The sequence below is a fragment of the Tupaia chinensis genome, unplaced genomic scaffold (genome assembly GCF_000334495.1).
Source record: "Tupaia chinensis unplaced genomic scaffold, TupChi_1.0 Scaffold000252_1, whole genome shotgun sequence".
Taxonomy (NCBI): domain Eukaryota; kingdom Metazoa; phylum Chordata; class Mammalia; order Scandentia; family Tupaiidae; genus Tupaia; species Tupaia belangeri.
In genome coordinates, this window is record NW_006159732.1 from 4,296,596 (window position 1) to 4,320,366 (window position 23,771).

Genomic DNA, 23,771 nt, shown 5'->3' on the forward strand with positions numbered 1-23,771 from the left:
GGGCCATTGGCTCTTCTAACCCTGGGATTATCCAAAGTGTTTCTTTCCCAGTGTACTTGCTGGCCATACTCTCCTGTGACCACTTGGTTGTTGGATTTATCTCCAGCCCAACTCTCTGAACAGATGATGACTTCTTGACCTAACTCCAAAATGGGATCTCCTCAGGCCAACTTGTTTTTAAGTCCAAGTAACATCATTAGAAAATGTTGATTCCCAGATTAAAAATTAAAATATTTTTCTCCAAACTTCCTTGTAATCTTGGTTGAAGATTTTTGGAAGCACCAATTATTGTAATTAAGATTCTAGCTACAAAATAGAGAAAGATTAATAATATACAAATAGTTTTATGCTTAAAAATTATGTACATATATTAAACCTTACCATGATCTCCACAGAAAGTAAGAGTGAATCATAAGGAAGTGAATTAAAAATACAGGTTTATGCATTTTTACCAGTGTATCGTCTTTAAATTTGCATTTAGAAAAGGACAGGTGGGGGAGAAAGTCTATGCAGTTATTTCTCATCACATTTAATTTGCATTTAAATTTTTCTGTACTTGCACCTTTCATACTGATTTATGATGAAAAGATGATGTATTGTGCCATAAGGACTTAAGACTTTTTAATAATGTTTTTTAAAAAATATTTTTCTTAAAAAAAAAAACAACCTATGAAACAGGGCTAATGATATCTACCCTATTAGACAGGTACTATTAAACTGTTAATCAAAATAATATTAACAGAGACCACTAAGTAGAATGTATTTGTTTGTTTTCCTTCAGTGTTTGTGTTCCATTTGATCATGTCAGTCTCTCACTCTCTCAGTTTGAGGGACACTAGATGGCTCATGTATGAGATGACCAGATGGCCATGGGCATTAGTGACAGAACGTGACAGTGACCCAAGGAGAATCCTCTAAACTGGTTCGTGCAACCACTATATGCTAAGCGCTAGAAATGATAAATTTGTGATATTGAGGAGTTTTGGGATCTTTGATTTTAACAGATAAAATACAGAAATGGAGACTATGGTGTTTATATTGTATAAACTTTTTGCTGCATTCAAGCCTGAGACTATATCTCAGAAATCTTTTTCTTCATGATCCTTAACTACAAACAGCTCCCTCTAGCTTGGTGCTCCTTTATAATCTTTCTCATAACTGACTCCTTCTTCTCATTCCCACCTGTAACCACTTTCTTCTGAGTTCTTATGATTTCATCTGCTGTACCCTTTATTCTGAACAACCTAATTTCCAGCCTGTATGTAAAGGCTTGTATATATAATTTTTTCCCAGACTGGTAATGATCCTCTGTCTCTATCTACTGGAATCTTACCCAAGATTCAATGTAGATCATTTCATACTTCCTCACTTTTTTTAAGCATCCCAGCCAGAAATTACCACAACAGATTTTTAGGTACCTCAAAATCAACAGCTACGACTGATATATTTTCTCTGAGAGATTGGGATAGGGGCCCTTAAATATTTGCTGAGCAAATGAATACAATCTCAAGAAAGCTAGAGCTGCTTCAGAAACCCACCCCACAAAAATATAAAACTGAATATTTGGGTTCAATTTGTTCTCTTAAGGAATAATAATCAGCAAACTTTTGAATATTTAGATATATCAAGATTTTTTTTTCTGATCCCTTCCAGTGTGTTTATTTTTAAACAGCTAAATTAAACAAACAGAAACTGAATAAAACCCAAAACATTTAGTTCAGTTTAGTTCTTTCTCCAAAGTTTTGCATTTGTTTTAAAATTTTTATTTATTCTCTTTTAAAAAATTATGCCTGTTCTTTGATATTTTCATGTTGAGTTACATTCTCTTTTATTTCACTATCAAGATATGTGCAGCACTAGGTTCCCATATTTCAGCTTATTGGAAAGGAGTTAGTTTTTTCTTTTTTTTTTTGAGAGGTTTTTGCTATAGGGCATGTGCATGTGCCAGAAACACAGAGAGAAACAGAGAGACAGAAAGTGAGAAATCACCTCCCAGGGGGGATGGCCACACTGCAATCCCTTCTCCTCCATTCTCCTCTTGGGATCTTGGGCAAGCACACACATGCACCTGGCATGAGTTTAAGTTACCGGGTCTGGGACTTGAACTGCCGTCAACTACAAGAGAGGAGTTCAGCAATGTAGCCATTACAGCACCTCCTGGTCACCGGAGATTTAGCTTTAATAAACTTGAAATTTTTATTTCTTTGAGGCTTTGTTCCCATGTAATTGGTTCAAGAGAAGAATTTCAGAAAATAAAACTAGACCAAAAAAACATCCAAATATAGGCCCTCGTGGATTGAGACTGCTACTAACTCATTAGGTCACAGGCAGATACAGTAGAGGCTGGAGGATTCTTCTACTCATTTTTTCATCAAATAGGTAATTATTGAGTGTTTGCTAAGCAGAATGTCATGTGCCATATCGTTTGCCATGTCAGCTTCCATTATTAAAATCAGTGAGGAATTTCAGCCTGATGCACATAAAAATGAGTACGACATTTTCCAAATTTTGTTCAGTGCTGGCAAATACATTATATGTACAAATTAATCTTGCTAAGTTCTTATTTCACCCCTTTCTAGCTATGCCCATTCTTACCTAAAAGAAATGAATGTTTTAATTACCTTAAGGAAAATTATTTCAGAAATGGTAAATATTGAACATATTCAAGCAAAGGAGAAAAAAGTTAATGATTAAAATATTAAATTTGGGGGGAGGTGGTCAGCCCATGGAGTGATGGTTAAGGTGGCTAAATCCCACTGTGTAGTTCAAGTCCTGAACCCAGCAGCCTAAAAAAACCCTCTGGGCACATGTGTATGTATGCTTAAAATCCTGAAATGAGGTAGAGGTGGAGGAGAAGGGATCGTAGCCTGACCACCCCCGTGAGGGGGATGTTTTTTTTTTCTTATCCGCTGTCTCTGTTTTTCTCTGGTGAGTAGATTTCACTCTCTGGCAAATGTTAAAAATAAAAACTAATAAAAGATTGAACCCTTAAAAATTAAATTAAGAGAGGAAAATGACTATTGAGTAAATCCAAACATTTCCATAAAAGAAATAAGGGCACCCGTGTTTTCAAGACAGTATATGGAAAACTCTATACAAAATTAATTGCTGCTAGGAAGACTTCTCTCGTCAGGCAAACGAGGCCAATAATAAAGGTGACTCTTCAATGGAAAATCTTCTAAAGTGCCTCGTGGATTGTGAGGTTGTTCCAGTACAGTTTTGGCATTGAGTGTATTTCATTCCTGTGAATGTTGGCTATCTTTGTGTTTCCTATAATGCTACTACATTATTCGTGAGTTTACAGTGGACATAGACCTTCAAAAATGTAACATTATTGGTTTTAATGACTTAGAAGTTGTACTGACAGCCTGGGAGCAATTTTGCCCATACGTGGAACTGCATCTGCATGTGGCTGAGGAATGTGCTTGATGAAGCCTACACGCTTCTTGGAACCACAGACTTAGTCATTCACTCTCATCTCCATTTTCTCTAGCTCTCTTATGATGAGAAAAGTGTTTTTAAGCATTTTTCTAGTTAATGTTACTATAGTAATGCAACTTAATGCCAAGAGATGTTTAGCTAGAACTTATTTGATCTAATTATAAACCGCTTTATATTTGAAATGAATATAATACTTGAGAGTCTTAAGTACCATCTGAGTATTTCAGTAATTCTCCATTAGTGGATAGGTTATAGAGATATTTGCAAATTTAGAGAGTCATAAGAAAAACTCTCATGAATACCAAGACATTTTGGATTTGCTTCAGAATGTTTTGTCTTAACTATGTAGGAATAACTGATGTATATTTTTGTATTATTATTTTTAATGCATGTATTCTTTAATTTTTAAAGGATTAAAAAATGACCTTACAATTTTTAGAACTTGTGATTCCACAAAGGACTAAAAAATATAGATTATATGAACTTTAATGTCATGATATTGCATACAAGAAGTTTAATTCTTATCCTAGAAAAATCTTTCACTACCCTAAAAAATAGGAAGCTCAAAGGTGTCATTGAGACTAACCACAACACAAATAAGCTATGTATTATAATTCTGTGGGGCACTTAATACTAGCAATAAGAATTGAAGGAGAGTACAGTGAATCTAAAAATAAATCAGTTTTTACAGCGTTTGAGATTGTGATCAGGAATGAACTGGTAAAAGCAATAGACCTTAGGAAACGTAGAATAAACACTTGCATAATTTATCACCATTTTAATATGCTAGTTACTTCTTCTTATGAATAATGGGACTAGATTTTTTTTGTTCTTGTTAAAATGAAAGGTCAAGCTAGCTAGATATGCTGTAAATAACTGTCTACTGAGAGGCCGGCAGGTGGAGTGGTAGTTAAGGTGCTGGACTCTCCCATGATTGACCACGGTTCAAGTCTTGGACCTGGCAGCTTGCTTTCTCACTTTCCCCCTCTCTAGCACTCACTCTCTATCTATTTGGTTAAATTAAAAAATAATAATAAATAATAGAAACAAATAAAATTAAATGAAGAAATAATTTTTAAAAACCTGTCTACTGAAACTGTAATAAATATAATTTTGATGACATTTTCTCAAGTAAGTAAAACTGTTTTATTTTCATCAAGTTTTTACTTTCAGGCCTTAGGACATAGTTTTATTAAATAGAGAAATTCTGAGAAATTTAACTAAAATTATATTTCAGAGCCTCTAAAGTATTAATAAAAAAAAATAAATAAGGAACTATGTGGAACTTAATTTGCTTTTATTAATATGTGAAGCTCAATTAATTACTAAATATATAATCACATGTGCAAACCTACAGGGATTCAGTTGTTATTTATTGATTTTTACTATAGTTTGAAAGAAAACCCAATTTATAAATTACTTTTTCTTTTGTCAGGAATATAGTGATAAATTTTGACAACGGACTGAATTTAGATAATTTGGAAACTTTGGAACTATTTTTTTCTGCTTAATGAAATACAAAATGGATACTTAACAACTTACACTCAAGTCGTTCCCTATTTTCAAGGAAATATAGTTGAATGAATTAGCTTTCTTTTAATATTTACATTTTTGTTCAAAATTGCCTTCTAAACTTTCCTCACTAAAGTAGCTTTCACTATAGAGTCCTATACACAAAATTAAGAGTAGGGAGCTTTAAATGTTTTTTCACTATTTTGGGAGTTTCAAAAGAGCTTTGACTAATGGGATAAAGTAAGTCCTATCTATAATGGAACATTATAAGGAGAATGTTCTTATGTGGAAAAACATCTGGAAATAAAGATTATATTAAGACCCTGAGTCTTATAATTTTATATTTTTCATCATTCATCTTTATTTTATTATAGAAATTAACATTTTGTTTGACCAGGATTAAGAATAGGTGGGTTTTTTGTTATAAGGAAAAAGAGGAATTAAAAATGCTCAACTTTTTTTTTTTTTCCTACAATTTGTCTATGCATGGGTGAAGAATGTTTCTTCCTAGTAGTTTTTTTCTCACTGACTGTAATGTTTCCACAAATAACCTGTGTTTCAGAAGCTAATTTAGCAGAAAATAATGGCAATGACCTCTAGTGGAAAGAAAACCTAACTAAAATGCCAAACACTACTAATTTTGTCTCTTTTATTTGCCTAAGATAATTAAACAAACAAACAAATGAACTGATTTTTCCCTCCACTGATAAGAAGTGCACTTGGAATTTTTATTAATATTGTTTGCAAATTATTTGATTAAGCATTTAACTAAGTAGACCACTGTCTCAAGGTCACTGTTAGATGATTCTCTTTCTAAGACAATTTTCCTGCCTAAGACATCTGCAGAGAGACAATCGAACAACTACCCGAGAAGTTTGTGTGTTTGTTTTAAGTATTATTTTACTTAACTTTATTTATTTATTTTAATTTGACCAGAGAGGGACAGAGTGAGAGAGAGAGAGAGGGAAAGTGAGAAACCAAGCTGCCAGGTCCAGGACTCGAACAGCTGTGGGCTAGGTGGGAGTCCTTAACCATCACCATACCACATGCTGGCTCTCCCTGAGAAGTTTTATAGTAAGGAATTTAGCTTGGTCTAAACTAACAAAGTGAAAGAGCATCAAAGAGAGGTGATAAATAATATTGCTTGTGGCTTTAATACAATGCCATTTAATCAAAGGTTGCTTGCTAGTTTGTCTTTAAATACTCTTATGAGGTAGCTTGGAGAGATCTCTGCCCTTTTCAAGCTCTGACAGATTTTCCTATTTAAGAGCAAAAAAACCTATTGGTTAAAAATAGGCATAATTAACAGGAAAGTATAATAAAGTTGTTGCCTAAACTATGAAAAACTTTGGGATATTTGCACGGGTGAGTTTAAGGCCTAATTTGTCGGTACCTACAACTTTTATGTTTGAGAAGAAAAGATATCAGAATTTCCTGATTCTATTTCAAAATAGATACTGCAGTCTATACTAGAATAGGCAAGAATATGAAAATCTGGCGTTTTTGGTTTTGGTTTTCATTTTGTTTTTTTCCTCCAGCTCTATCAATGTGGCTACTAACACCCAGTGAATCCACTGAATATGATTGAGGGCATTTTAGTTTCTAGGGGGAGATTTTATTGACCATTTGATAACAAATGCTCCCTACAATGTATGATGGCTTCCACCAAGAACCCAAGTTAAATTTTTACAGGACTGGAAGGTGATACATTTATAATAAATTCTACTTATCTTTAACTTAAGATAGCCTCTCCTCATTATTCTTGGGAAATTCTTCAATAAAATCTCCCAAAGCATTGAAATTTTTATTTCTTCCCTGGCTTTAGAGTCCTATGAGTATCGTGGTTGCTTTAAAAACTGGAAAGAGGGGAAGGAAACCACAGTCTTGCTCTCTTGGGCCATAGCATTAACTGAATGGGAAACCAGAACATAGTTACAAACGACTTCCAAAAACCCCGGCACAGGTAAATACAAACACACGGTACTGAGCAGGTATTGTACGTAACCAGTGGGTGGTTCCTAGTCCTCTGTTCTTAAAGTTTCCTTCCGATTTTTAAGATTACATAATTAGCATGGCTTGTGACAGCTTTATGAAGGAAAACTTCAACTGGGAAAAACAGTAGGGACCAGCTTTCTCTAATTTATAAAAGTGAAAAATTAGTGGGATGACTTTATTTATAAATAGTTTACTATAATAAAAACATCTACGCTATAGAGGTACCTAGTTTAGGGTTTAAGCCCATTCAATTTTGACAGCATCTTTAGAATTGCAGAAGAGGTAAGATGTGACCATAGACTAGCCATCTATACTATAAATATAACTGGATCCTATATATTGCTCTTTTTCAACTGTTTTCCACTTCATAAGAAAAGCAAGTGAGGGCCAGCTGGCGGCATAGTGGTTAGGGTGGCTGGATTCCACATGGCCAACTGTTCAGTTCAAATTCCAGACCCGATAGCTTGAGGAATATGCTGGGTTCATGTGCATGCAAGCCCAAAATTAAGAAAGGAGAGTGAGGAGAAGGGTGTGGCCATCCCCTGGAAGGTGCTTTCTCATTTTCATTTTCTGTTTGTCTCTATAATGAGTGTATGCGCTCTATAGCAAAAAATTACCTAATAATAATAATAATAAATAAAAAGCAAGTGATTTCTCTATTAGCAAGAGAGATCATCATTAAATAGGGAGAAAACTGATCTTTTTAAAAAGTACTTGCTCCGTCTCAAAGACTCACAGAATCCAAACGATCCCAAGAGCCATCCTAGTAATTAATCATGCTTAACTGGGCACTTACTTGAAGCCTTTTATCAATGAATCTCCATAGCTTCTCACTTTCCCTCACAAAAAGTTTTATGCCTCTGGTGTGCGCTTAGAAATTCAGGAGCACTTTCCTCACAAGTTATGAATCTGACAAAGACACGATCTTCAGGTGAGATATATTGGCATGCAATCAAGTTTGCTACTTGTCAGGGATCTTCAGTTTTGAGGCATCACATAATTTCCTGTGCTGTGTTCTAGACTGTAAAAAGTGTGGAATTATTCCACTTATCTTATCACACCTACTTACAGACATCTTGAATTCTAAGACTTGGGCTCACCTCAATATTTTCCACAAATAAAGAACTCCATCTTTTGCTCTCTTGACTAAAACATGATGGTGGACAAACCTTGGCGCGTTAGTTCAAATATCACAGTAATTTACTGCTACTATACCCATACACAATCCCTCCTAGGCTGAACTTCATGCGAAGAAGCTTTGTTGCTTTCATTTACAATTGTACTGCTTTCATTGTGCTCAATATAATTACAGTCATTTTTGAAGGCAAAGCATTTAGAGTATATATAGCTTATTTTTCCCCCAAACAAAATATCTGCGGATAATTGTTTAAAAGGGTGAAAGCCTGTCCCATAGTGATGAAGCTGAGTTTTGTTATTTAGATTCAAGATGGGGAGATTTAATTCAATTTATGAAGATATGGACATTCAATTTTTGTACACATGTTTTAAATTGATGTTATAAGATTTGTCCAAAAATTTCAATAGGGAGAAGCAAAACAATTTTTTTTTTGAAGAAAATGAAAGGACACTAACGCTCTTTTAAAATAAATGACAGCTTTCAGGTTCATGCTTGAAGTGATTATCAGTACCATTCACAATCACCAACAAAAAACTGAATAGTGAGATCCGTCTGTTAGGAGGTTGAACAAATCACTGAATTTTCTAATCACTAGGGGACAACATCTAAATTCCAGCCTCAAGGCATTATATTCTCTGGTTCACCATGAGATTAACAGATATAGGAATGAAAGTATGCTTAATTACTGACTAATGCAGACTCTGCTGGGATCTTCACCTGGGAGCAAGATTTAGCCTCTGAGATATTCCAGAGGACTAGAGAGAAGAAATGGCTGCTATTGACACCCAGAGAAAGCAATTTTTTAATTTGCTTCCCTTAGGATGGGACTTTCTGTGGATTTTAGGTGATTTGGACTAAAACCCACAAGGCATTTATGAATAGGTGATATGAGAATTTTAATAAAAAGGTGCAGTAACACTGAAAATAGTGTTTTTTTTTTTAATAATCTATGTACTATTAGTAACAACGCATGCATAGTGCCGTGCATTCATAACTATTTGGTCAGAAAAATATGTGACTGTAATTATGATATTTACAGTCAACTTATAAAAATACATGTAATTCTGAATGGCAATAGTTAATCCCTAGCTCTAAACACAAGCCTAGAAGGATTAGCTTATTATGAGACAGTGCAATGGATAATTACAAAATGGACAAAGCTCTCACATTCTTGAATTCAGCATTCAGAAATGGCTATTTTAGCATCATAGGAATTTTGCTTGACATTTTTTCTCTTACCTCACAAGGTAAAATTCTGTGGAAATAAATAGAAATCAAATGGGAAAGAGACAATCACAGGAGACAACCACAGAGAAGAACAGTTCTTTCATAGAATATTCATGCACAACCTTCAAAGAGAGTTCATGGTCATTGTAGGAATTCAGGGAATGACATCTAAACACGACTGTGGCCTAAATTAGCCTATGATTGCCTACAACCAAAAGCAGTTAATAATCTAACTTTTTTAGTCAAATATCTTCCTGTAACTTAGGTGAGTACCTCTTTGAAGCTTTATTAGCATCATGGTGAGTGGAGCTTATGGTACTTTCTAACTCGAATTTAAATTCTGAGAGGAGGAAATGAACAGAAAAGGTATGTTTCTTTCTTTCTTGTTTTTTTTTTTCAGACTTTAAATATCTTTCATTTTAAGAGAAAAAACATTTCAACTATATAAAATATTCCATAAATTTGAAATATTTCCTACAGATTTTTTCTTTCCTAGGAGTTGATGGGTTATCTGCTGACAGTAGCTAAGTTCCTAATTTGAACACCATCAGTATTTTGCAAATAGACAAAACAAAGACAGTAAAGTTGAAAATTTAGGGAGAAATTCATACAAGTTACCAAAAAAGGATCAAGTCAGAGGTTACCTGCAAATCATGATCTCAGATTTTAGGATGTATCTTGCATTCAGTAAATGGAATTCTTGGAAGTATCTGTTTCACAGTGACTTTGGGAGATCATACAATGCTCATTTAGATTCTTTTTGATCTGAAATTACTTCCTAGGATTGAGTTGAGGCATTTTGGGTGGTATATTAACTCTTCCAGAATAAAGAATTCCATTTCAGTAAATTATTGCTACAATTCACTAAAGAGTACCATGGTGTTCTGGAAAAGATAATGTCCCTTCCAAAATGCCATCGTCTAGTGACTTGAGTTAAAAATGTTATATGTATCTTAGACACTTTGATCTTTAAAGACATAACCTAAAAAATATTTTCCCCATCTATAGTCTATCTAGATGGAGGCAGACATTAGAACTGCACTGACGGTTTGGCAATAAATGCCACTATCTCTATAGGCATGTGGAAATTCATATTGTGATTCTTTCTTTGAAATCACCCTGTCAATCATCTTTTCATGTGGAATGGTCTATGGTAACTAAAAGAACTGACCAAAAATAAGTAAGCTTTTAAAAAATACAATAATACAAAGAGTATGGTACAGTCTGTGGAAAGAAATAAAGAGATAATTAATGGAATTTCTTAGCTGATTACTTTCCATCTTTTGAAAGGGATGTAAATTAAAAAAAAAAACTTCACAAATGATGAGTAATCAAAGAAATAGGAACCCCCCCCCAAAAAAAAAATTCAAACAATTTCTCAAAGACTTCTACTTCAGATATGAGATCATGGTCTGGAGGTATACTAGTATCAAATACCAGTTCATCTTAGCACAGTAGTTTATGAGGCAAAAGGCAAGGGTTATCTATGACACTTCTTTACAAATAATGTAAGAACAATAACCCTATGGTTGTGGGTAATTACTTTCCATACTCAAATCAATAGATACTGTGCCCAAATGAACACAATGGAGAAGACATTATTTCTACTAGAAAATCAATAACCTCAAGGTAGGACAAAACAAATTCCATTCACTAAAATAATAAAATCTTACTTAAATGTTTTTAATTTTAGAATCTGTTCCCCTTTTCTTTCACATTCTGGTAAAATCTTTATGAAAGTATTCTTGTCCAGTTACTTCATTAATCCATCTGCTTTATTTATGAAAACTATAACCAGAATGGGATTTTCATTAAAATCTTCTTTTTGGAACTAAACTGAGTCCAGGAATTTAGTTTTGTGTTTTTAAATGTTAATATGACTAATTTGATTAAAACATACAACCAAAGTTGATGGGACACAATAGCTTTCTTCTAGGTAGAAGGGCTTAACAGCAGATTTGATAATCATTGGACATTTGTTCTGTCCTACCTGAAAACAAACTGTTACTGCTTGGCATAGGAAAAGGCATTTTGTAGTAATTTTCTGCAACAGGAAGCATTGCATTAATCCAAGTAAGCACCCAACAAACTGAGTCTATCTGGTAGGGAGCAGTTTTAAACTTTAACTGAAGGAAAACATTTATCTCAATACCTTCTTAAAGAAAGAATTCAGCAGTAGTTACAGTTAATATGCTACCTGATGAGAGCTATGATCACCTAGGACCAACTGAGGAGCACTTTCCAGAGAACAAGAACATGATATTGCAAGAAGCTACAAAAATGATATTGCAGTAGTTACAGTGACCACTACGATAGTGATCATGGCCTGGGTTAATGTTCTGCACATCAATGCAAGGGACAAACTAGAGTTTATAAGATTAGAATATTTCTCTTACACTAAGGTGGTGATGCATGATGAGTTATGATGATCCATTTTACTCTATTTCACACTATAAGTTTCCTAGTTATGTTTCCTTTTCCCTTATGTTGATTATCTACATTCCATGGCAGTATATTTTCACCATCTAAAATAAAATGCTCTATCTATGGAGTATCCCAACTCACACATGCACTCACACTCACGCAGTATTTGTGCACACACACTTACATACACATGTACAGACAATATGTATAAAGTGCTCATTTGCAGTTGGGTGGGATCTCTAAAAGCAGCCGTATCAGTTTCCCAAATACAAACTATTAAAAGCCAATGAAAAGTCATACCAACTAGTTAGCCCTCAGCATGAGGTTTTTAAACCTCATCCATGTGTCTTTTGTGTTTTTGCTAAAGCTGGGATCTCAATGACTGACAACATGATCCATAGGATCTAATGTATTCACATCTCTGTTTAGATCGCTTATCACATAGTTGAATAACTCTTGCTGTTGAGACACTTGTAAATTCTGATGGCCATTAATGAGTCTATATATTTGGCTAAGGCTGGTTTGACCTGCTAGAGAAAGCCAGCCTATCCGCAAGTGGGCACTTTCTTTCACACAAACGTCAATGTACACTAAAGACAAATCTAAGTATATGTATATATTGTATATATACATATTATGTACACATAAAATGGATTGGGAAGTCCTTTGGTTTAGACTGGATTAGATATGTACTTCCCAAGTGCATAGGTTTCCTTTGATCAACTGGTTCAGAAAACAAACATGAAAAATGCCATGGCAATTCTGACATTTCCAATGTCTTATTCCCTATCTGGAGGCCACCTTTCCTCTCTTCTCCTTCTGTTGTAAGCATTTTCTTTTTAAAAAGTATTTGTTTCATTTGGCCTTTTCTCTTAAACTCCATCAATGAGTCCATTCCTTGGAAGAGCTCTAAGAGTATATCCAGAAACATATCTTTAGTGGAGAACAAGGTTATAAAGAACTCTTCACTCTTTTTTTCATTCCCTCTTCCCCCCTTGAGAAGTAGCCACCTGGAGGTGTCATAAATACCACTCTTGGTCTGACTTGCCTTGCTCCCCCTGGCCAGCCCAAGCAGCTGAGGTCTGATCTTTACTTGCCCTGCATCGTTGTGCAATGCTGGAAAAGAAAAACAATCCATTAGTCTACACTCGTCAGACTGTGGTGACATGATCAGGGTTCTCTTGAATTTCTATGCATTCGATTTCTTCTCTTTCCTTTCGTTTGGCCCGTTTCTTTTTCTTGTGGTGCTTTTTGGAAGGGGGGAAAAAGGTTAGGAACACAGGTAAAATAACGAAACAGTGCAGAAGTGTGCAACCTCCGGTGAGCAGCAAGCATTTGAACAGTGTGAAGGTCAGGTTCGAAGGCACAAATAGGAGGGGGACCAACCCAATAAGAAAAGAAGTAACATTTTGCAAAATGGCTGTCCCATGCTCTTGCAGGGAGCTTTTTATACATTGTGTTCGGGTGTGCTCAGTTGCTAATACAAATGTGTAAAGCAGTGGTGCACAGTGGTCAATGGCGAAATTTAAAGTGTAGATAAGGCACAAGATAGAAATGCAATCCATGTCGACGTTCCATAACGTCATTAAGCCCAGAACACCCAGCTCAATTGAGGTGACGCTAAGAATTAGCCAGAAATTCCCCAGAGGGTGGATCACTAGGAAAAAAGTCAGGATTAATACTAGGAGAACACCAAAGCCTGCAATCAGAACAGGCACTGTGACAGACAAGCTGTAATGGTCCATAAAAACAAAGGAGGGGTTGAACACGATGAACCGGATGCTCTTTGAAAGGGACAGGGGTCTCAATTTTTCCAACACTTCTATTACTTCCTTCTGCTTGTCTCTGCTAGTCCTGGCCACCAGATACAAGCGAGAAGCAATGATGTTGTTTTCATCCCCTGCCTTGGAGAAGATGATGTCATTTCGAAAATGCTGAAATTCTGGCTTTTTTAAAAATGAGCTTTGTAGGACACTGATGAAGTCACTCTTGTTATTGGCACTGATATTGCTGACTTTCAGGAACTGGTAGTACTGCTCCACCCAGGACACTGCAGTGAACCCACTACAGAGTCTCCGTAGGTCCTCCTGGACGCTGCTATTCCAGTACTCGAGGGGCTCGTAGACGTAGAATCCTATCACAGGGCTATAGTTACTGAAATACTTTTGTTGAACCATGGCATAGGAAACACTTGGGGAGTCACTGGTTAATAGATTGATGATGTTGGCTCCATCACTGATCTGCAAGCACCCCATGAAAGAAAAGGAGGCATAAATGAGATAGAGGATGACAACAAATGGCTTCACATAGATATTGGTAATCCATTCGTTGTAGTGTTCGCGAAGGAAGTGCTGAATAAAGTGGTGCTGGTAGGGGTCCGTCTCATGATGGGATGTCTGTTGATGCCCATCACTCATGACTGTCTGGAACCACACAGGTTTGCGGTCCAGGTATTCTGCAGAAGGGATCTTGCAGCAAAAGATGCTATGGTAGCGGTTTTGTTCTAGCTGGCCAGCAAAGACCAGACAGGAGCCAAAGAAGGAGAAAATGTAGAAGTAGTTCAACAGAATGGAGACACACATATTCTGACAGAAGACTTTCACAGCTTCTATGTTTGTGAATGGGCTGGCACCCATGCCAAAGGTGATGAAGTACAGGGAGCTGGTCATGGTGTAGGTCACCATCACATCAGAGTAAGCATCTGCTACCCTGTCTTTGAAGGGCAAATTCTCTTTGGTTCTCCGCCATCCAGACAGAAGCTCAAATACTCCTTTAGTTCCATGACCTAGTGTTAAAAAAAAGAATTATTATTTTTATTCTCTCTTATGGATCAAGTGAATTCCTTATAGAGGATCTATGCTAGACAGTCATTTACACTCAAATATTTGAAGTGGCCCTTCTTTTCAGGGTGTCAAAATTTGAGTTACACACAGGATATATTGGGTCCCTGTTTTCCTTGTGCAAAGCCTAAATTTACTGGTATTTGGGCAAAATGAAACATTATTGCCTGCTCTATTAATCTGACAAGTTGTAAACACGATGTTGCATTATTACATGATTAGTTCTCACCCCTGTACACACATGTCTTCTTAATGGATTTAAGCTGCAAAGGGCAGGGGCTGTTATGTGTGTATCTTCAAATGCCCCTCGGCATAATTCAAGGGCTTGGTCAACTGATTCACTGACCGATAATTCTTAACCTCCACTTCAAGCTGATTTAGGAAATTATAAAATGATGTTAAACACTTAAAATGACTTTAAATTGATTTTATAATGCTGATAATATTAAAATGGCCAAATGGCTTAGAAATCTATTTGTATAGATTTGATTAATTGACATAGAATGTGGGTCAAAAAGAAATCTGCCAGGTCACCTAGAAGACAAGGCAGGATCTTTAAGGTGAACAATCACATCACTCTTTGAGCTCCTCACAGAGCTTTTATTCACATGGAGTGGTTGCTTTTCACTGTTTCATTGAAGTGAGTAAAGAACACTGTTTTATTTTTATTATTATTATTTTTTTAGACAGGGTCTTGCTGTCATGATCTTTTGGCCTCAGCTGCCCAGCTGGGAACACAAACATACACCACCACACTCAGCTACTTTTCTTAAGCCAGGGTCTTGCTGTTTTCTAGGCTAGCTTTGAGCCTCTGGTCCTCCTGCCTCTGCCTACCTGATGGCTTGGATTACAGGTGACTACCACTGATCCTGGCCTTCAGGTTGGACAGGGAATTGCTTCATAGTCTTCAATGTGGACCTAGCCTGAGGAGGATAGGATCATAGCAGTGTAAGACACCATGGCTGGATCAAGAATGCCTCTTGTTAACCAACTTCTATGCATCTTATGACAAGGGCAAATAGACAAAATGTTTATTCAATAAATGTTACTTGGGCACCTGCTATGTGCCAGGCTCTGTTAGCTACTGTGCTGTTAATTTCAGCTATATGACAGCTCTTAAGGTATACCACCATTTCTTTTCTAGTACAGAAGAACACAGCTGGCAAAGCAAAGGTATACTATATGTACAATTTCTCTGAATTGGATCTGTAATTGCCACCCATAGTTTATCAACTGATAACTTTTGGAGTGGGTGGAAATCTTCATAGCTCACTCTTACCCTTGTAGGCATAGCAAGACTCCGTAGGAATATTTTCTGTGAATGGATAACAGTATGTGCTTGGGCTGTTCTCCAAGAAATCCATTAGATAAAGATGTAGCTTAAAGGCACAAAATGATCTAGTTCATGAAAACCTGGAAAATGGACTTTGTATGGCACCTGCATATTGGAGTTATGTGTCACAGACCCAATTCACTCTAGAGCTTTAACAAAGATAAAATGATAGCTGGGGTCCTATTCTAATCACTCTGAATGTGTGCTGCTGATAGAGCTTGCTAATTAAACTACATAATTCTTCTTTTTCACTTTTATCTGTGACTGCAATGTACAAAATTATGTACTTCATTTACCACCATGCTTCCTAACTAAGGGTTGTTCAAGTGACATAGTTTCTGACAATGTAATATAACTGAAGTCATTTAAGAATGCTAATTAGAAAACAAGAAAGTGCTTGGTCCTAAATGATATCATACAACTTCTAATGAGATTCCTGACCTCCCTTCCTTTGTAATTCTCTCTCTCTCTCTTTAATTTCTTTTTTCTTTTTCTTTTTTTTAAAAGGAATTATTTATTTAATTTTATTTATTCATTCATTTATCTGAATTTGACCAGAGAAAGACAGACACACAGAGAGAAGGAAAGTGAGAAAGCAAGCCACCAGGTCCAGGACTTGAACCATGGTTGGCCATGTGGGAATGTCCAGCACCTTAACCATCATACCACCTGGTGGCACCAATTTATTTTTTCTTTTACATTTTTGTCTTAGGGTGCATACACTCACTGGAGAGAGACAGAAAGTGAAAATGAGAGGGGAAGTGAGAAATTGCCCTCAAGAGTGGATGAGTGGATGGCCACTCTGCAATCCCTTCTATTCCATTCTCCTCTTGGCATTTTGGGCACACATGCACACATACTCAGTGTGATTTTTCTAACCTCCTGATTTGGGACTGAAATCATGGTTGGCCATGTGGGAGTCCAGCACCTTAGCCAGTATGTCACCTGCGGGTCCCTGTAATTCTTTTATTTTTTGCATTCAATCACTATATATTATTAGAGCATACCAAATAAATTTATACATCATGAATATACTATACACTAGCCTGATCAAAGATATTGCCATACACATTATCATCAACAGATAATTTTCCATTTTTGTGTCCCTTAAATGTTTTGCTTCTGTAATTCTCTTTTAAGAAAACCAAATTTTCATTTGACTAAGCCACCATAAGTCAATTATATGCCACTGAATCTATGCCTAACAATATTTTGTAGGTAAATTAACATTTATTAAAACCTCATTTGTGGCTATCCAAGAATTCTTGCTTCATAGTTAATTTGACTATGATTTTTATAGATGTAAATGTACCTAATTCTAATTTTTTATTTTAAATATATATTGGCCTGGGACCAGCAGGTGGCATAGTGGTTGAGGTGTTGAACACCTCTGCAGTCAATTTGCGGTTTGAGTCCCAAACACGGTGGCTTGAAACTCACGCCAGAAGTATGTGTGTGTGTATGTGTGCCCAAAATCCCAAGAGGAAAATGGAGGAGAAGGGATTGTGGTGTGCTATCACTCCTGGAGTTAATTTATCACTCTTTGTCTCTCTCTCTTTGGCGAGCCTATACCAAAAATCTCTCTCTCTCTTAAACAAAACAAAACAAAAGACATATTGGCCAATCTTTTGGGAGTTGTTAATTGTTGCTAAGGGAACTAGACAGAGTTCTTTTTACCTCAAATATAAAGTCCATTTATTCTCTAAAATGGTCAGGAAAGATAAGCATATTCTAACAGTGAGAGAGGGACATGAAAACTGCATTGAGGTAAGGCAAGTGTTTTTTGGAGGCAGTGATCTGTTCCTTCTTGCATTTAATCATGCTCAACATATGTGTATTAAGTCTAATGATTCCCAGCAAATAACACTGATTGTACACTCCTTTTTCAAGGTTCCCTTGCCCAAACAAAATACATGCTGCCTTATTCCCTTGACAAAAATATAATATTAGGATAATGGTTAAAGTCATTAAAATAGTCCTTTAATTAGAGCACCTCTCTTCAGAAATGAGGACTCTTGCAATCTTTGCAGTCACGGGGCGGGGGGAGGCTGCATGGGGCAACAGCTAAATTTGGGTTGCCTTTGCTAATGGTAATTTTTTTGAACATTAGGTACACTATGTAGGCCAGGTTTTTCTTTATGTAGTACAAAGGTCCATATGCGTGGGAAGATGATGCTAAACCATATTTAGTTAACCGGTCACTTTAAATTTGACAGAGATTCAAAACATGATTTCCAAAGTTTGTTTGGAGACAGCATGTTTTTTCTTATTCATAGCTTTAGATATTTTATAGGGTTTTCTACTGATATTCACTCATTTGCTTCTCACCATAAGCTGGTTACTTACTAGCAATTCAAATTCATTACCTGCCTCAGCCAGAGTTCCCTTCTCACTGCCCCATAAACATGCCCATGATCAGTCTTATCTTTTACATTTCGTTCAAGTTATTTTCTCTTCTATCTTCAGGACCTTCCCCTCATTGCAGTTCATATTAAAACTCCATTCATTGAAGAGTCAATTCAAGTCTCATCTTATTATGAAGCTGTCTTTGATGATTCCAGGCATATTGATATATTTCTATTTCTTAAACTCTTATTGCATGAATTAGTTACTCATTTTGGCTCTCAACTACCTGGAACAAAACAGGTTTCTCAGGATATGTTCTGTCTCTTGGCTATGCTGCAAATTCTTCAAGGTCAGGGAATGTACTTTGCATTACTGTTATATGCTGTAAAATTTCTGCCAAAATGATAGATGTCTACAAGATGCCCATTAACCTCGCATTAGACTAAATCAGCTATAATTCTTGATCCTAGATGGGTCCAAAATGTATCTTTTTAAAAACTTATTCTAAAATGTATTAAGTATGTTTATATTTTTATCAATTTTGTCCAGAAGAGCTATATACTATTTAATTAAATTCAATCTAATATATATTTATTTAGGGTTTGTTACATATCAGGACGTTTGCTGGTCAATACTTAAGACATAAAGGGGAACAAGAAACACAATTTTTCTCAGCATGTGTTAGTCCCGAAGTTTATTTTCTTGGTGGATTACATGTGTCCAGGAACTTGTCCATCTTATCCAGGTTTCTTGTTGGCGTATAATCACTCATACTTATGTAATTCTGAAAGATATTGTAGTTTTGGGAACCAGCAGTTAGCATAATGGCTATGTCACTGGACTCCCACGTAGTCGACCGCGGTTCGTGTCCCGGACCCGGTGGCTTAAAACTCACGCCAGGCGCATGTGCATGTGCATGCGTGCCCAAGATCCCGAGAGGAGAATGGAGGAGAAGGGATTGCGGTGTGACCATCCCCCCTGGAGGGTGATTTCTCACTTTCTGTCTCTATGTCTCTCTCTGTCTGGCTGGCGAGCGCACGTGCCCTATAGTGAAAACCTCTTCCCCCCCCCCAAAAAAAAAGATATTGTAGTTTTTAATGTAGCTTCTTTAACAATAGAAATATACCTATGGAAAAATATATTGTTACTTGAAAGGAAGCCAACAATACTTCACTGAAAACAAAGAAGCAGTGGCGAAAGTTAAAAAGAACATGTCAAACTGATTTTCTTTTTGATAGGGATCGCCTCTGGTATCATTTAATGAGAAAATATACTATTGTATTGTGAAGACAGCTTAATTGTTTATTTCAGATTCTTGGTAATACATATAAAATGGCTTTACTTATTAAGATGTAAGAAATTCATTAGGTTTTTAGATTTAAATATAAACAAATGAATTTGAAATAACTAGGTATAATGTCAATAAAATTAATTATAGGGAGAGAGGAAAGATTTATACAACTTTTACTTGTTAAGTTAAAGATTTCCTTATGTTGGAGCTATTGACACTTTGGGCTAGATAATTCTTTGTTGTTGGGGGCCGTCTTGTATGTTGTACGAATTTTGGCATCATGTCTGGCCTCTCTCCACTAGATGCCAGCAACACACTCCACGCATGTGATGGCTAACTATAGCTCTAGACATTGGCAAATGCCATCTGAGGTATGGGGGCAAAATTTTCCTTGATTGAGAATTATCAGTTTAGTCAAAAAAAAAAAAAAAAGAGAGAGAGAGAGAAATGGTACACCCCTGTCCTCCATTCTCCCACCACATATGCAAACACTTAATCACCTTTTTTTCTGATTATAAAATCAGGTCACAATTCTATTAAAAATTAGGGGAAGATGGAAAAACCACCCAGAGCCTTTTTACTAACCTCTCCAGTGTTTTCTTTCTTGGGTTCTTACTTTTCACTTTGGTCCCCATTTTGAGTCTGGACACTTCTTAAACATCTGCTACTTGAAAGAAGCCCCAACCCTGTGCAGCTTTTCTGATAGTGTCTTTTTCCCTGTTGTTATCCTCACTCCAAATATTCTGTTCCAATTCATAGAACAAAGACACTAGTGTCAGCCCAAAGGATGTTGGTGCCCCAACTTCTCAGATGATGATGATGCACAGATCAAATATAAGTGTGATTTGCTCCATTGCACGATGACTTGCATACATTATATTACTTTCTCGTACCCCAGTCCTGATAGCTCTTCACATTTACACCAGTTTCCCACTAAAATTCTTAGTCCTTACCTAAGGCCATGTCTTATTTTAGAAACACTTCCATTCAAATTCCTGACTACTTAGTGAAACATGTATTGTAGGTATGTAAACAGTTAACTGAAACACAGAAGGAGCTGTATTCTTACTAAGTAGAGATGCATCCTATGTATTGTGCATTGTAGCTGATTCTTTCTGAAGGATTAAGAAAAACTCCACAATATTTTGGTCGACAGAGAATGATACTACTCGAAGAATGTTGGAATAACATAAGTAAAGAAAGAAATACACATAAATTAAGAAGAGGTAGTTGTGTTTTTAATGATTACAATTGTGATCTTTTTTTCCTTCAGCAGAGGGTACCTTGCTGGTATAGCAAATTTCTTGATTGAAATATACATTTTCTTTAATGTCCCAAAAGATAGCTGCCAAATTTTGATCATGATTTCACTGAACTCAATTAGTATATATTGTCAAACTGTATGTGGATAATATAATAAATAGCTCACTCAGGACATTATTAGATGACTAACATTTATTTCCTTCCTTCATGAAAGAAACTTTACTTAGAAGTGAAAAATGTTAAATAGAGAAGGACCTGGGAGAAAAACTCTAGGAGGAGATGAAAAAAATACATTTTTGAACGTATATGAGTATACTGAATATCCCAAAGGTCCTCAGGAACGATGTCTGAATGAAAGCACTGCATGATAACAAGGAGAGCTTGCACAGCAGCGTGCTAACATTACACTATTTAAAATGGTTTAGTAGGTTCTATTTGTGATTGAGATATATGACAAAAATGAAGATTGTGTGGGTTTTACCTCTGGTCATGTACAGATCTGCCACAGCAAATATTTAAATGGCTAAAATTAAAAAAAAAATTGTCAAACAAAACTGATTTCAGTCCTAAGTGAGATGGATAATACTCAGGACTGGTTATAGGTCCATTCAAGCCTCAAGTAATCATTCTCCAACAAATAAAGATAGCTTTTAAAGCGAGATGAATATGTTGTTTGAGAACTGATTCCAACCTGCTTTTAACGACCTCACTCTAAACTCCTCCTCCAGTGTAAATGTTCATAGTACATTGCCTCAAACATTGCTGTAGGAATTGCTGCTGACATGGGTAGGACTCAAGTGACTTTTTCCAAAGCAATGTAGTCCTCCTATAAATCGAATACAGTTTTTATAGTTGCTGTTTTAATTCCAAATCCAATCTCTCCAAAACCTACCATTTTAAAGAAAACAGTTTTAACAAGAGTTGAATCCAATTGGAACTAATTGTAACTGGTGGAATTAGTACTCCCTCCTAGGTTTTCCTTTGATATAGTCCTCTAATAAACACCTATGGTGGGTTTCTCATTCTTTTTAATCGGCAGAATTAAAATTCTCTGTATGTGTCTTGGGAAGATGTACTGGTGGGCCTTTATTTTCACTTGGACATGTTAAACCACCAGCAGAACATGGGAGCTTGACACCTCTATTAGAGACATGAAATAGAGGTTAAAAGAATCGACCAAACAAACAATAAACAAACAAAAAAAATTCTTTCTCATGACCTGCTCTAAGAAAGCATTCTACTTTCCTTCAGCAGTTGTTTTTTGCTTTGCTTTCACTCTCAATAGTTGTTTTATGTGGAAACCACTCCTAAGCGCAGATGAAGAAGAACACTGACTTTTTAATTGAACTTTTGGGCTATGTGACCTACCAGTACTAAATAAGTGGTTAAATAATGAATGAAAAAATAAATTCCCAATCAACTGACCCAGCTAAGCTGCTAAAAAAAGATTTGGATAATGAATCAGGATTTGTGTATTGTTCACTTGTTTGGAATTTTTAAAAACTAATTATTAAAATTATTATTCATACATTAAATCCCTATACATCACTCAGATTGTGAAGAGACTTTACCCAGCATGATATACACCTCAGTCCAGCCCAGGTGAGACTATTATACACATCCTCGTCAACAGTAAAAAACCTAATCTGTGTCCCACAAGTGTCTTATCTTGCCATTTCCCCCCAAATTTCCTTTCCTACACTCTTTGTCTCCCACACTCTCTTTCCACTTTGTCTCTAGTGTTCATTACAATTTTTAATGCTTTTATGTTCCCCAGGGTTTCAGTCTCCACCATAGAGTGTGGACAGTCGGTATATGTTAAGTGGAGACATACAATGTCTCTCCTTCATAGCCTGGCTTGCTTCACAAACCGTAAATGTAATACACCATATTAACACTTGTTTGGAATTATATAGGATCATTCAGCCATTGTTCTTTTGACAGAGTCCTACTAACATGATCTCAAGCATAATCTCACCACTTGAACATTTCATTTTTAACACCCTTCCTTTGCCCTTTTTCATCCCCACCCCATCTTCTTAGAAGTCTCCTCTCTATGTCCCAATGTCTGTCACGGCACTCATCAGTACACTCAGCTGAAATCGTCCACTGCAGGCTGTGTCCAGTCAGTCCAGAAGCTCCATGCTGTCTAGTATACACACTTCTATTTTTCATTTTCTAGCTACTAAGTGCTCAATAAATGCCAGTGAAATTGAACTGACCATGATTTACATCAATACTTACTGTTGGACTATTTACTATTTTAATAATAATGAATATAATTAGTATAAATGAATTAACTTATTTATATTTATCTGTATGATTGATTTATAGAAGTTATTTTTATATAATTATATGTTTATATAATTTGTTATTTATACAATTTATGTTAATTAAAGTATAAAATGTAATTATCATTAGTTCTTATAATAATAATTATTATTATGTCAATGATGCCCAATTGAGAAATTAGCATGTAATTCATTAATTTGGCTGGGTAAGCACTCTAAATATGTAATCTGGAATGGAATGTGAAGTGAACTTCTAAGTTGATACTTGGCAGAGTATAAATGGGTACATAAGACATTTCTGCTACCTAAGAGAGGATATATATATATTTAGAAATTTAAATACCCCTGGTGTCTAACTTTGAGATAGTGAATGATACATATTTGTAGACTGACCAATTTGAATCAATTCTCATCTAAAATAAATAGGTGATTATCAAGCCCCACAAGGTTTTTCAATTCATAGAGCAATAAAACGCAACCAGCAGTTGGCATAATGGCTATGTTGCTGGACTCCCATGAAGTCGACCACAGTTTGAGTTTTGGACCTGGTGGGTTAAACTCATGCTGGAAGCATGTATGTGTGTGTTCAAGATCCTGAGAGGAGAATGGAGAAGAAGGGATTGCAGCATGGCCATCCCCCTGGGGGCGGGGGGGTGGTGATTTCTTGCTT

General features: G+C 36.0%; 1 protein-coding gene across 2 annotated transcripts in view; it reads right to left on the bottom strand.

Annotated features, from left to right (window-relative positions):
* Positions 1-12,874: 12,874 nt before the first annotated feature.
* PTCHD4 (patched domain containing 4) overlaps positions 12,875-23,771 on the bottom strand; it is a 247,722-nt gene continuing 236,825 nt past the window's right edge. For both annotated transcript variants that reach the window (XM_006149095.1, XM_006149094.1), the window contains exon 3: positions 12,875-14,522. In XM_006149095.1, coding sequence (XP_006149157.1) covers positions 12,889-14,522 — 1,634 coding nt within the window. In that variant the 3' untranslated portion in view covers positions 12,875-12,888. The remainder of the gene's footprint in view (positions 14,523-23,771) is intronic.